This window comes from Candoia aspera, chromosome 4, assembly GCF_035149785.1.
Source record: "Candoia aspera isolate rCanAsp1 chromosome 4, rCanAsp1.hap2, whole genome shotgun sequence".
In the NCBI taxonomy this organism is placed as follows: Eukaryota; Metazoa; Chordata; class Lepidosauria; order Squamata; family Boidae; genus Candoia; species Candoia aspera.
The window spans coordinates 107334511-107348601 of NC_086156.1; the positions used below are offsets into that span (position 1 = coordinate 107334511).

Sequence of the window (14091 nt, forward strand, 5' to 3'; positions counted from 1 at the left end):
GCCAAAGCATTTATTAAGAGGGGGGGTCCTTTTATAGGGTACAGAAACAAATGATACATACATTCATTATAAGTGATACGTCATAAAGCAAGAAAGCAAACAATAACAGGCATTGATTACATGAGAGAGTTGAACAATAGGCAACACTGATTCTAGATAACATTCCACAAATGCCAAACGTATGGGTTACGTCAGTCCCTTCCCCAGCCGGGTTTGTATCATCTTAAAACTTGCAAGTGTATTCAAGGACTTTCAGAATACGCCTTCTACTGTTTAGTTGCTGAAAAGGCTAGTTTTTGCATGTAAAAGAAAGAAAGGGTTTTTGGTAGATGGAAAACATGTTTCTTGAACTTGAAAAGAAGGCATGGATGCCATGCTTAAAGGGTAATATCACCTTTATTAAAAAGCTACTGAAGCTAAATATTCCAGGTCACACTTGCACTTACAATCATTGCAGCCAACCTGTGGTCACATGATCAAAATTAGGGTGCTTGGCAACCAGCATCGCCTGATCACCATTCGTGACCTTCCCAGCTGGCTTCCAACAAGCAAAATCAATGGGGAACTGCTTTATTCACTTAACAGCTACATGATTCCCTTAGCAACCATGTGATTCACTTAATGACCACAGTGATTCGCTTGACAGCTGCTGCAAAAACATCATAAAATTGTGTGTGGTCATGTGATGCCTTGCTTAATGACCACAGAGCTTAACAATGAATTCTCCAGTGCCTGTTATAGTATTAAGTTGTGCACCTGGCCTTCAAACCCCTAAATGGAGCCCTTTTCCAAATTTGTTTATTTAGGGCTGGGCAGTAAGTAGGCTTTTTCACAAGTTGTTCTATTCTTCAGTATGACTGTGAACCATATGGATCTTTTTTTCCTTCTGATAGCCCCAATTCCTCTTCTTACCTCCAGGAATTAAATTGTCTAGCCTGTAGAACTGTGCATCAGATGACAGTGCTGAAACATCTACATTGCTGTAAGAGATATTTGGGGAATAAATATAACCTCTCTTTGCAAAGCAAGGTTTGAAGGCCTATGTTTCATCCTCAAATCCTGTGACTTCTCACTCTTGTCCATTAAAATCTTCATGTGGCCAGATTTAACACGGTTTTCAGATATCAAACTTGAGAAATATAATTATTTCTCTTACTTTTTTTTTTTAAAAAAAACTTTCTTTTGACATTCTGCTTCTTCAAAATTCAACATTATCATCAAAATGCAGGACAAAAATTCACCATACACTATGTGTGTATGAACAGATTGGCCTTTCCCTTCTTTCCTCCCTCTATCCATCAATTATCAGGACAAGTTCTTTATAGATAATATACAAATCATATTTCTGTTTTCCAATACAACCTACAGTTCTGCAAAAGTTATCCTTCTGGGGTTCAGCATATGCCAATTTTCTAATTAGTCATAATATCCAAACTTGCAGGTACTCTGGCACTCTGTCTTTAGCCTCATAAGCACTATAAAGGAAAGGCAGGTGTGGCACCTCATAAAATGCAGAGAAAAATAATTTGCTTTGGTTTCTTTCTTAGTTGCTCCCTTTTGTTCAAATCAGGCCTCAGGGCAATAATATAGCATTTGGGGGAAATGATGCAGCCTCTTTGGGCATCACATATAAATAGCTCAAACAGAAATATATGGCTTTTCCTCTGTTTTTAAAAGAAAATGTATCCAGTGCTAGGACAAAGAATGGGGCTGTCTTTCTTATGCAGTGCATACATTGCTCTTGACTATTTTGTTTCTGAACCAATTTTTGCAAACTGAAAGCAGTTCATCAGAATGAAGCTTGATCTAGAGTAATAAGCTTATCAAAGAAATAAAAACAAAAACTGGGGTTCACTTTTGTTTCTTTATCAGATGCTCTTTTCTGTTCAAATCAGGCCTCAGAACAACAATGTAGCATTTGGGGAAGAAGATGCAGCCCAATAATCCTGCTGCAGAAGCCAAAATGGAGAAGACCTCCACTGCCACCATGTACTTCCCCTTGGTGCTCAGATAGGTGGGAAGAAACAACACCCAGACACTACAAAAGACTAACATACTGAAGGTGATAAATTTGGCTTCATTAAAGCTATCTGGTAGCCTTCTAGACAGAAAGGCCATAGTGAAGCTGATAGCAGTCAAGAACCCCATAAAGCCAAGGACAGTATAAAACATGATGGCTGAACCTTCATTACATTCCAGGACAATTTCTTCAGACACTGAGTGCATGTCAACATCCGGGAATGGGGGAGAAATTGCCAGCCACACACTACAAATGGTGATTTGCACCAGGGAGCAAGACAGAACAATAGTGTTGGCCAGACTTTTCCCCACCCACTTCCTCATGTTCGAGCCTGGCTTGGTGGCCATGAAAGCCAGAACCACAATGGTTGTTTTCCCCAATATACAGGAAAGGGCTACAGAGAAGATGATGCCAAAAGAAGTTTGTTGCAAGAGACATTTTACTTGGTCGGGTTGGCCAATGAAGAGCAAAGTGCAAAGGAAGGAGAGGAGGAGAGCCATGAGGAGAATGTAGGTGAGGTTCCTATTGTTGGCTTTGATGATGGGAGTGTCCTGGTGTTTAATGAAGATCCCCAACACCACAGCTGAGATGAGAGAAAAGAAGAAAGTGACACTGGTCAATGTGATTCCCAAGGGTTCTTTGTAAGAGAAGAAAGTTGTGTGTTTTTTAATGCACAGAGCCTGGTCTTTGTTAGGATATTTTTCTTCAGGACATGGAAAACAGTCATCTAAATCTGGAAGAGGAAACAGAGTAGACAAGCATATAAGATTTCAGAGTCAGCTCAGCCTTCCCCAGTTTTCAGAATATAGTATTTCAGTACCTGGAATTTCCAGACTTTCATCACACAGACTGGGAATTTGGGAATTTGAAATCTAACTGATATGTAAGACTCTAGGCCAGGAAAGTTATAAAACTAAATTGGCTGCGAGCAGATCATTTGCAATTATTTTGACTTTACTTAGTTAGATATAATTTGATTCTGTGAATACATGTGAACAATTTTCATAATAATCTCTCTTTTTGAAAGTGTATTTCAGTGTTAAAAAAGAGGGAGATGTGAGTTAGGGCAGTTATCTCAAATCTGACACCAATATATATGCTCTCTCCAAACACGATTATAAACATAATGTTTCCCATACTCTCTCCTCCTTTAAAATGGCAGAAAGAAAAGGGAAAAAAAAACAAAAACAAAAACAAATATACAGTATGTCAGTGGAAAAAAAGAAAAAAGAGGAATAAGTTAGGGCTATTAGCTCAAATCCGAAAGCAATGCATAAGCTCCCTCAAAGGATGAACAGGATGTCTCCCATACTCCCTACTCTGTTTAAAATGGCAGGGAAAGGAAAGAAGGGAAGGGAAGGGAAGGGAACAGAAGGGGAGGGGAGGGGAGGGGAGGGGAGACATCCTTCCTTTTGAGATGCTCCTCCATTGGACAAATTTATCTGTATTCTATGCTCATGGTAGAGGAAGATTTTAATAGTGACTACTATGGCAAAAATTATAAACTTATTTTTATATTTATTGGGTTGTTGCTTTATATATTTTTATATAGCTGTCTATTCCATTGTTACTGGGTTACTTAAAACTATAACTGGTAAATAGCACCTAAACTAAATCTGAGAGCATAATCAGCATAATGCTAACACCTAATCATAATCTCCAGTATTGCTATCTGATTTCTATGAGGCTCTCCTCCTCAAAGCTCCTATTCCCACCACTAACTTCCTGCAGTAGACAGCAATTCAGTGCTTTCTTGTTTGACTTGCAGATATTCAGCAGATATAATTTAACAAGAGTAGATGGACCTCAAGGTAGCAAGAATCTGAGCCATAATGGGCTTTGTAGGTGATGACCAGCACTTGACCTGGAAGCCAATCAGCAACCATTGCAGGTGCTTCAGGATACTTGTCACTCTTCTACTCAGGCTTCTAAAACCAGCAAGTGGCTTTTGCCTGCTGAAGCTTTGACTTTTCTTCAAATGCAGCAGCTGGTTAAACAAATTACAGTAGGCTAACCAGGGCTGAATCACCTGTACCTTCAGGGGCAGTGCCATCTAATCCAGAGCTGGTGTGGACTTAGATGGAGGGCTTGAGCATAACAAATGCTTCCATGTTGCTAGGATTCAGCTCATTTGTATCCATAAATGCCTGGGGTGGACAAATTTTTAGGTCCCTCCTCCCTCTTAATGGCACTGGCAGCGAGACTCATGGTGACTGGAAAGGGATCTGACTGTGCCAATTATGTTTGATATCCTTGATTTATCATTTATCATTTATTTATTTTACTCTACTTAGTCATCGCCTGATTCCAGTTGACCTTGGGCGTCTCACAGCATGAAAACAAAACAATAAATATAGAATGTCGAAAAAAGGAGTATATAAGAGTAAGAAGATGGCGGATCTGGTCAACAGCAACAATCATATCATACTCCCATATTCCATACACCAACCACCCTAACCAAAAGCTTGGGAGACTTCAGATGACATTCTAGTGGTTTTGACGACTAGTTCAGTTGTTGTTGGCCCTTTTGTGAGTTGGAGCAGTGTTGACTTGGGACAATCCCATGGTTGTTATGGTCACCATCCCTATCCTCAGGGTCTGTAAGGTTAAATGCCCCATCATCAGAATGCTGGATATTGGCTCTTGACCTTCAGAGCTAATAGATATCAACAGTTTTTGCAGGACATCTCTTACCTGTCTGGTTAGCAATTTTCCCTTCTGGGCAAGGAAGGCATTTGTAACAGCAAAATGGCTTCCCTTCTATTTTGATCTTGCTATAACCCAAGGAGCAATGGTCATTGCACAAAGAAAAAGGTTGTGTCTGTTAAGAAATGAAAGTGTAATGCATTTAGAACATTAGCAATCTAGAAATTACCATTTTTCTGGAATCCTTTCTTTCCTTTTTTGACTAGGTTAGAGTTGTAAAACATTCTATGCTGGTGTGCAAGGCTTGTATTATTTCTTAAAACATCCTTGGGCATAATGAGTCCATGTCAATGGAAAAGTCTGTTATTCATCTGATAGATCTCAAAGACTAGGGCTAATTAGTTCAGAGGTAGGAGTATATTGAGTTACTATTTATTATGCAAAATCCTCTTTGAAGTCCTGTGCATCAAGAATATTGCTGGATACTTTGATGGATTTTGTGAGAAATATTCCCAAAATTCTAGACTGCAATGAAGTCTGGTTGTGTTCTGGCTTAAGGTACATTTTTTTTGCAAAAAATGCACTGAAATCTATCTAGCCTTTTCATGTTGTTTTTTTTCTCATTATAGTTTCAAAATTGATCAGCAGCAACCTGATTCCTTGATTTGTGTGGCTGTTGAAGCAAGCTAGTTGGAGATCAGTTGCAGCATGAGCAGTGAAGCACCCCTTGAACAAAGAATAAAAGATACCTGGTTAAAAAGGTTGGGCCAGATAATGTTATCTGCTGATAGAGAGAGAAGCTTTTCTTGTTCAGCCGATGGATTTACTTTTCCAACTTTGATCCTAAGAAAGGATTGGTTTGGGAAAGTGACCCAGTTGATAATATCAAAGCCAGCTGCAACCTTCCCATTCTCAAAGAAAATATTTTCTCCAGCACTGTTGTTAAAAGAGACTTTTCTCAGGTAGTGATGAAGCTCAAGGGAAGAACATGACAGTAATTCATTAAGGTATACAAGAATGGCAAAAATATACAGCAATATTATTTCTGAAGAAATTGTTGTGCCCCCTACATATAATAATAATAATAGCATTAATTCATCATTTCCATCAGCAGCAGTCAGAAGAATCACCAGGAGAGACAGAGAACTTCTAAGGGAGCCTAACAGCCCTCTTGTCATGGCTATCACCCAGAGGTACATGCCACCACCCTCAGGAGCATGTCCTCCCCCTTACTAGCATTTGGCAACCACACCACACTCTTCCATCTCCCTCCTTACCATTGTGTCCCTCCTCCCCATGTTGTAGCTCTTATTGCCAGTGCCTGAAGCCACCAACATTTGTTCTCTTCCTCCCTCTCATAGTTACACATCAATTAGATTAGATTGGAGATGGAAAAGGAGCAGGAGGAGGAGAGGAAGGGGAGAGAGAGGGAGAGGGAGAACAAAATGACAATATAAAGACACACATCACCTTTCAAAACTCTATTATGTGTGTTAACAGAGAAAAATAGTGTATGATTTCTCTGAATTTCACCCAGAGGTACATGCCACCACCAGCAGGAGCATGTCCTCCCCCTTACTAGCATTTGTCATCCTCTTCTATCTCCCTCCTTACCACTGCCTCTCTCCTATCTGTGTTGTAATTTTCATTCTCAGTGTCTGAAGCCACCAACATTTTGTTTTGTCCTTCCCTCCAATAGTTATGCATCCATCTTTAAAGCACAAATCACCTTTCAAAATTCTTTACTTTATGTGTTGAGAGAGAAAGAGCATGCATAATTTCCCTGATTTTTTCCAGAGGAAGAAGAGCTTCTGCCTCCATTCCAAACATCAGAACTCTACCTTTAAGTGATAGTAGTACCCCTAATGGGAAATCTCTATGGGAGACATTCCCTTTTTATAATCGTCACTGACAATTTAATCAAACAATGGCATGGAGGAGGATATAGTTGCACTCACACTTTGATCACCAGGTAACTAAGTTAGCTATATTTTTACAAACCAGAACTGGTAACATTTATTTATAATATTACAGAAAGTCCATATAAAATATTATTATAAAAAGTAATTAAAATATCAGGAACTTTGTGTCATAAAAAACAATCTGGGAGAAACCAACCACTTGATATGGGATAGGAAGGTGTGGATGTTCTTATCCATCTAAATCATTCCTCTAACCTTAGATTTAAATTGGTTTTGACATAATTTGTAGATATGGAAGCAATATCATCTGCTAGATTAAAAGATATAGGAGATTACCTGCCACACCTGATGATTCAGAAGCTTCTGTTTCCCACTACCAGCCACTTTTCTGTGTTTGGAGTGAGATGAAAGCATGGCTTGCAGAGCATGTGCCACAGCATAGACTGCATTGTAGATACTGTAGCTTTGCCCAGTCATGCTCAGATCAAAAACAGACTCTGGAAGAGTCTCCAGCTTCTCTTCCCCGGTGCACCTTTTCTCCGACTTTGGGTTTAAAGTGGAATTTGAGAAAGAACATTCAAAGGCTTGTTCCCAAAAGACCCTTGAAAGACTGTCTTCCTTTTCTGGAACACTGTTTCTCATCTGAAGAAATGTATTGAATCCTATTAATTCCTTGGATGAAACTGCAAAAGAAAGAGCACCATGGATGAAGTCCATACTCCTGTCTTTTTGAAATGGAATTGAAGTGTATTCCATCTGTGCTGGAAAAATCCAGACTTTGTCTTTTCTCTCAACTGATGTGTCAAAATATTCTGAAACAGATGAGATCATTCTGAAAAAACTCATGACCTGGTTTTCACAATATACAATCACAACACTGGAGGTACTTCTCATAATGATTTCGTATACTTTAAGAGCCTTACTGATTTTTTCTCCCAGCTCATTTGAAAAAGCTTCTAGCAGAAGCTCTTCAATGTAATCAAAGCAGATTTCTCTTTCAGAAAACATGATAAGCACTTCCCGCAGAAATCTTTCACCAATCTCATTTCCTTGACAAATCAACCCAATCCAGGTCCACTTAAAATGCAGCAGCAACCCAAGGGTCCCCAGAATTTGAAGATGTTCATTTGGAAACATCTGGTGAAAAAAAGCTGTATGAACCATGTTATCAATCACTGGAGCACAGCCATATGTGAGCTAAAGAGAAAAAATAAATAGAAAAGAAAATATATGCATAGGTATTTATAATGATATGTGGGAACAACCTTGGGAGTCAGAAGGAAGAGCTGTAGACCAGACAATAGAAACAGAGACAGCATGGGACACCTTTTAGAAGGGACCCTTCTAGATACTTTCAGGCAAACAAGATTATGTTAATGTAATCTTACGATGAAGATAGTGCTAGTATTCATTGTTGTGCTTCTTGTCTGGACTGTATTGAGGGACTAACATCAATCGTACAAGTCTGCAAGTACTGATCTTCTCTTTTCCTTTTACTCTCCAGAAAACTAGGGAGGGTCCCTTCTGGAACACTTTCCTTTCACCTCTCCTTCTGTGGGCAGTGATACCTTTTGCCTGATGGTTGTCTATTCTGTGGCCCTTCCTCCTGTCTCCCAAGGTCATTCCCACATACCGTTAGAGTATTTTATATAATTTTTAAATTGTTCAACCTGACCAATTCATATTGTTGCTTTGATTTTCAGGGTGTATTCCTATTCTATGAGGGTCTTCCTTTAATTTCTATGAAGTTAATGGCACTACCCAGACACCATATTTGGAAACCTATTGTTGTTGTCATTTTAAATATGATGTAGCTTGATCACCTTCAGTGTAGGCAGAATGTGTTAGGTCTAGGGAAACAATGACATATTATGTAGATAGCCTCTTTCTGTGTAGCAAGAGGCTATCTACATAATATGCAGTTGATGTTCAAGATTGATGTAATCAACAGTAAGCCACTATTTGACATTTAGGAATTGACTGAAAAAATCATTCACTACCCCAAATTCCCCAAACTGCTTCTTTTCTACCATCAATGGAGTACTTAGAACCTTTGAAAAACTGCTTTTCATCTAATTTGTGCATGGGGTCTAATTGAACCATCTAGTACCAAGTTTCCTCTGAATTTTGCCAAGGCATAGCTGATGCTGATGGGCACAACCCTGCTGCATTTTTATCCATACAAAACTGGAGAGATAAGAGGCTAGCAAAAGGTTCTATCAGCAAAATTTGAATTCTTAAGAATTTGTGACACTGAATTTCCACTACTTAAGTATTTATTTATTTTCTATCCCACCATTATTGTGTTTAAAAATAAGGTGGCAAACATACCAAATACTCCTTCTTCCTCCTATTTTCCCCACAGCAACAACCCTGTGAGGTGAGTTGGGCTGAGAGAAAGTGACTGGCCCAAAGCCACCCAGCCGGCTTTCATGCCTAAGGCGGGACTAGAACTCTCATACCACACCTAATTGGCTGTTGGGCTGAGAGAGGAGGACTGGCCCAAGGTCACCCAGCCGGCTTTCATGACTAAGGTGGGACTAGAACTCTCAGTCTCCTGGTTTCTAGGCTGTTGCCTTAACCACTAGACCAAACTGGCTTAACAGTAATGCATTATTGGCACTACCTTGTTGTTTTTTCACACTTTACAAAATTTATTACATAAGAGTAGATGTCTCTAACAACATTTTTTTTTAAGATTGCTCAGAAACACATCATCCATACACACACACACGTGCACACACACACAGACACACACACTTTTTCTAAAAGTGCAAGTTCAAGAACAGAAATTAGATAAAGAAGCATCATTATTATGAGTGACTGTGCCAGCTGGACACGATCAACTTTCTTTTGTGGCACCATACAGCAGAGTGTTGGAAGGTACCTTGGAGACGTTATATGAGGCAGGTGTCCTCGTACCATCCCTGACAGATGGTTGTACAAGCTTTTTCTTGAAGACCTTCAGTGATGGAACACGGATGACTCCATGAGGTAGACTGTTTCACTGCTTAACAGCTCCCTAGGAAATACTCCAGTGAAGGAGTTCCCAGTCCCCTGGGCCCGAGGGACATATTTAGCATTTTGGGAACATATCATGAGTGCTTTCAGACAATGTCAGACATGGGAGTGGGGGTAGGGTAGTTCTTTTGCTCATTCACTGAATCTGTATTTCTGAGAAGGTAAATTAATAAAGTTTTAATTCTCTGCACCTTCGTTTTGAAGATGACCAATTTTCTCCCTCTGCCATTTTTCCTAGGGGTGAAGAACCTTCTAGTTATTGGGCTCCTTCCTTTCTTCCCTCTTTCCCTCCTTCCCTCCTCCCTCCCTCCCTTCCCTAAGAATCACAATGCAGCTAAATTCTTCAGTACATAAATGCTGGAGCAGATTTTTCAGTATGAATGCATTGCTTGAAGCAATCATAACCTTTCACAGAAGAAAGTCCGGTGACTGAGGTTATCTGATCTATAGCTCTCTGTATCAGTTTATCACTAGCTATCAACAGAAGAGATTTGGCATGGCAGTAATACTCCATTATTACAATTGCATGTCTTCTATAGTTTCTGCATAGTTTTAGCTGCCTCCCAGGTGCAATTTCCAATCCCCCTTCTCAGAACTGTGATGAGTTTAGGTTTATCTAAAGTGGTTAACTTTAGGTTTACCTGCTCCAGATTCCATTGAGGGAAAGGGATAACAATGAAGCAAGAAAAACTTTCTAGCTTCAACAGAGCAGCCTCTTCCACACTTGACTGCAGAGAAGCCAAAACACTATTTTGAATTATTTGTAGATATAAATCACTCTTCATCCATATTTTGGTTCTTCATTATGACTGTACCATTTGATCTTCTAGATGTATAGTATGTTTTATTATAGTTGTTATTTTAGGTTTTGTTATTATCTTAACTGCTATGGAACTTCCATGGAAACCAAGAGAGAAATATTTCAAATTAAAAGAAAAATCTCTCTTAATACCAAGAGGGTTGACCTCATTTCCTTTTTTTTTTTTTTCTTTTGTTTTAATTAGAGACAAGATGTCTTCTCCTAAAATTCTTTGCACAATCTTCAGTAAATTAGGAATGGAAAATATGGAAGTGCTGTGTGGCCAGATTTTACTTATGTTCTGGTTCCTTTAGTTACAAGCAATACAGAAAAAATCATTAAAGAGGAAGGCACATCAATAGGATTTTTGTTTTGTTTTGTTTTTTCTTGAGCAGATCCTACCTGTGGAATCTTGTACATGCTCAGGATGTCAGCCATAACTTGAGAGATATGAGAATTGGGTCCTGCAATAACAGCTACAGAGTTTTGGGGGATGCTGCATTTGTAGTTGGGAATGAATCTGTCATGCGAAGAAAGAAGCTCCATAGAAGCAAGGTAGGTCCACATTGCCATGAAATAGCTGTTAGATATGCCAAAGCCCAGAGTGATGTTGGGCAAGATCTGAGGACTTTCGTTAATCTCCTTTACAGAAAAGATGAAGGACAAGATATGCAGATAGTTCTGTAGAAACAAACTTCAAGGGAGGGTAATGCCTCTGTCACAACACTTGCATTTCCAAACAGAGAATTAGTTGCATTTCAAATTAAAAAAAAAAAAAAAATCTTTGTTAACAAGGTCCAAAAATAGACTCTACACCCTATCTATCTATCTATCTATCTATCTATCTATCTATCTATCTATCTATCTATCTATCTATCTATCTAGTGTGTAGAAAATAATTGCCCTCACTGTTCCATAAGTTAATACAGAACAAGCTCTTTGGCAAATAACCTCTTCATAGTGTTTGTATATTTGTATATTTCCACCTTCTTTTAAAAGATCCAGTGTTCTACACTAAACCACATTAGAAATGGCAATATCTAAAACCTGGAAAGAAAGTATTTCCAGCTTCTAAGAAATCCTGTCTTTGATGTCAAGGGGGTTTGAAAAAAGAAAAGGAATAACACAGATGGGTTAGGCTGTAAAACTACCAAGGTGAAATTCAGTGGAAGATTCAACATTCCTCCTACATACTAGGTAAAGCCAGAGTGCCAGGCTTCTATATCTGTGCTTTCTATGTGGTCACATTTAAAAGGATTCTGCCTCTAACCTTCCTTTCCATTATTTCTTCCCATCCCCCTTCTGTCTTCCTTCACTATTCAAGTGTAAATAAACTCCTTTCTCAAAATAATAATCTCATGAAATAATTAATTTATTTTTGGGATATCTAGGACTCTTTATTTTTGTTACAAAACAATGGCCCATGTGTACCTCTGGAAGCAACATGTTTGGCCCTTTGTACTAGTTTGCTTACAGTCAAGATGTATAATAATCTTGCTTTTCCCTCACCTCTAAAATAATGCTCTTTTCCTGATCCCTCTTCAAAGATTTTTTCTATATCATTCTCTAGCACCATTCCGCCCCCCACCTCTTGTCTTATTCCATATATCTGATGAAATGGGATGTAGACCACGGAAGTCTATGGGACAAAACTGTGGTTATGTCTACTCTATATTTCAGTGTTGAATTCCTGCCAAACTCAATCAACAGAAAAAGTAACATGAACCATACAGTATAATCATACCCACATATAGTAATGGAAACAGTAGAAATTCTTCTATATAGAACAGGGATATAATGTGATAGATACAGTGGTCAACTTTAGGTTTACCTCACCCAAATTTATTTTCTGTGCAGTACCTTATCTGACCATTTAAAGATATACTATGGAATTGGTGTGTCATGAAAGTTTAGGACAGAAGCATTGGAAAACCGGGAAGCAGGGGGTTTGGAAAACACTCAGATATCTGTAAGTGAGACTAAGGCAAGTACTGTTTTACCGAATTTATGAAGCCTGAAATGAAGTGGGGAAAAAAAAATCACTGTCTTTCATATTATGAAGTATGTAAGAGATAGAACAGAATCCCTGAGCAGAAGAAGAATAACTGAAAGAAGATTAAAGTTATATTTCTATCGTTTATGCCCTCCCCAAAATACATTGACTCATTATCCAGCCAGATTTGGGAGCTGGTATAGTAAAGAATGACAACTACGTACATGGGATCATCAAGAAGTTCTTCAGATGGAATTGTTTTGAAAGTGATCAGATTAGATATCATATAGATCAGAGAAATAATGCCACCAATGGTGAGGTCACCTGAATGGTAAGACTTGTATTTAATGCTACGGTTGTTCATGGTACATTTAGCTTCCTGGCATATGACCTGAGGAAGCCATATTATCATGCACAGCATGGAGAGTAACATAGCAGATTACAGATGTCTGTTTCCCAAATGATCATTGATAGTAGCTTGTGAATATAGGACAGCCTAACAGTTTGGCTGTTCCTTTTCGGTGATCTGAAAACAGAAATGTATAGCAAAAACTTTCAGACTCACACAGCTTTGCTCTCATGCCTCATATTTGAATATGATAAGGAACAAGGAATATTAATAACATCCGTCAGTCTTGGTTGGGTTCAAGTTTGGCTCTGCTGTTTGGAACTCCCTAGGGTCCAGAGTGGTAGAATTACACACGGTCAATTATAGGGCACAGCAGCTCTTATCAATTGTTTCTGAAATCGCAGAGACAAAAAACTGATCTCACCTTGGTGTAAATGGTTTGGGGCTTTGTGTGTAGCAGCAAGAGAAAAACATATTGCAATCAAAGGCAAAGAAGACCAAGGGAAATCAACAAATAACTTGATGAGTGAAAAATAACAAGTTTGTCAGCTTTGTACTGGAACAAGCGGCATGACATGGAAGTCAGTTTTGCACTTGGAGTAGACTTCCAAAATGAAATAAATACATAAATAAATAGATAAATAGATAAATAAATAAATAAATAGATAGATAGATAAATATAAAGTTTGATTTTTTTAAAACAAAAACCTTCATTATTTGTCACAAAACATCCATGGTTTTAAATCACCAAGAGTTTGTTCCTCTTCTCTGGCCAACAATCCTTTATATAATTATAATGAAATGGTTCATTTTACAAAATGTATGTTCAGTATATGTATGTATGTATGTATGTATGTATATATATATATATATATATATATATATATATATATATATATATATTTAATGGTTGATTGAATCAACCTTGACTTGTGGTGCTTACAAGAACAAGTCCATGGATATATTTTTTTTTTGGTCAACTTTTTCAGAAGTGGTTTGCCATTCTCTTCTTCCTAGGGCTAAGAGGGAGTGACTGGCTCAACGTTATCCCGGTGAATTTTGTGTCAAACACAAGTGGAGGCTCTGACAGGCGCTTAAGGCTATGAGAAACTGGATGAGATGAAAATAACTGAAATGAGACCCAAGAAAAGCTGGCTTGCTGTTTATTCTCTCTGCTGAAATCTTAACTGTGGGTAAGATGACATTGCCTTTGAGGTTGTGAGTCTCTAAGCTGAGAATTCTCATGGACCCCTGGCTACTGAGGGATTTACTGGTGAAAACATGGAAATGGATCTTAATCTTGGATCTCACTATGTGGAATTCCATGATTGCAAGATGTAA

At 38.5% G+C, this 14091-nt stretch overlaps 1 protein-coding gene across 1 annotated transcript; it reads right to left on the bottom strand.

The window, feature by feature from the left end:
- Positions 1–1851: 1851 nt before the first annotated feature.
- Positions 1852–12765, bottom strand: LOC134496951 (vomeronasal type-2 receptor 26-like). The gene is made up of 6 exons (XM_063302665.1): positions 12626–12765; positions 10811–10988; positions 6925–7785; positions 5416–5640; positions 4715–4841; positions 1852–2753 (listed from the first exon to the last, which is right to left on the bottom strand). The coding sequence occupies exons 1-6, from the start codon at positions 12763–12765 to the stop codon at positions 1852–1854; spliced, it is 2433 nt and encodes an 810-aa protein (XP_063158735.1).
- Between the last annotated feature and the right edge of the window lie 1326 nt (positions 12766–14091).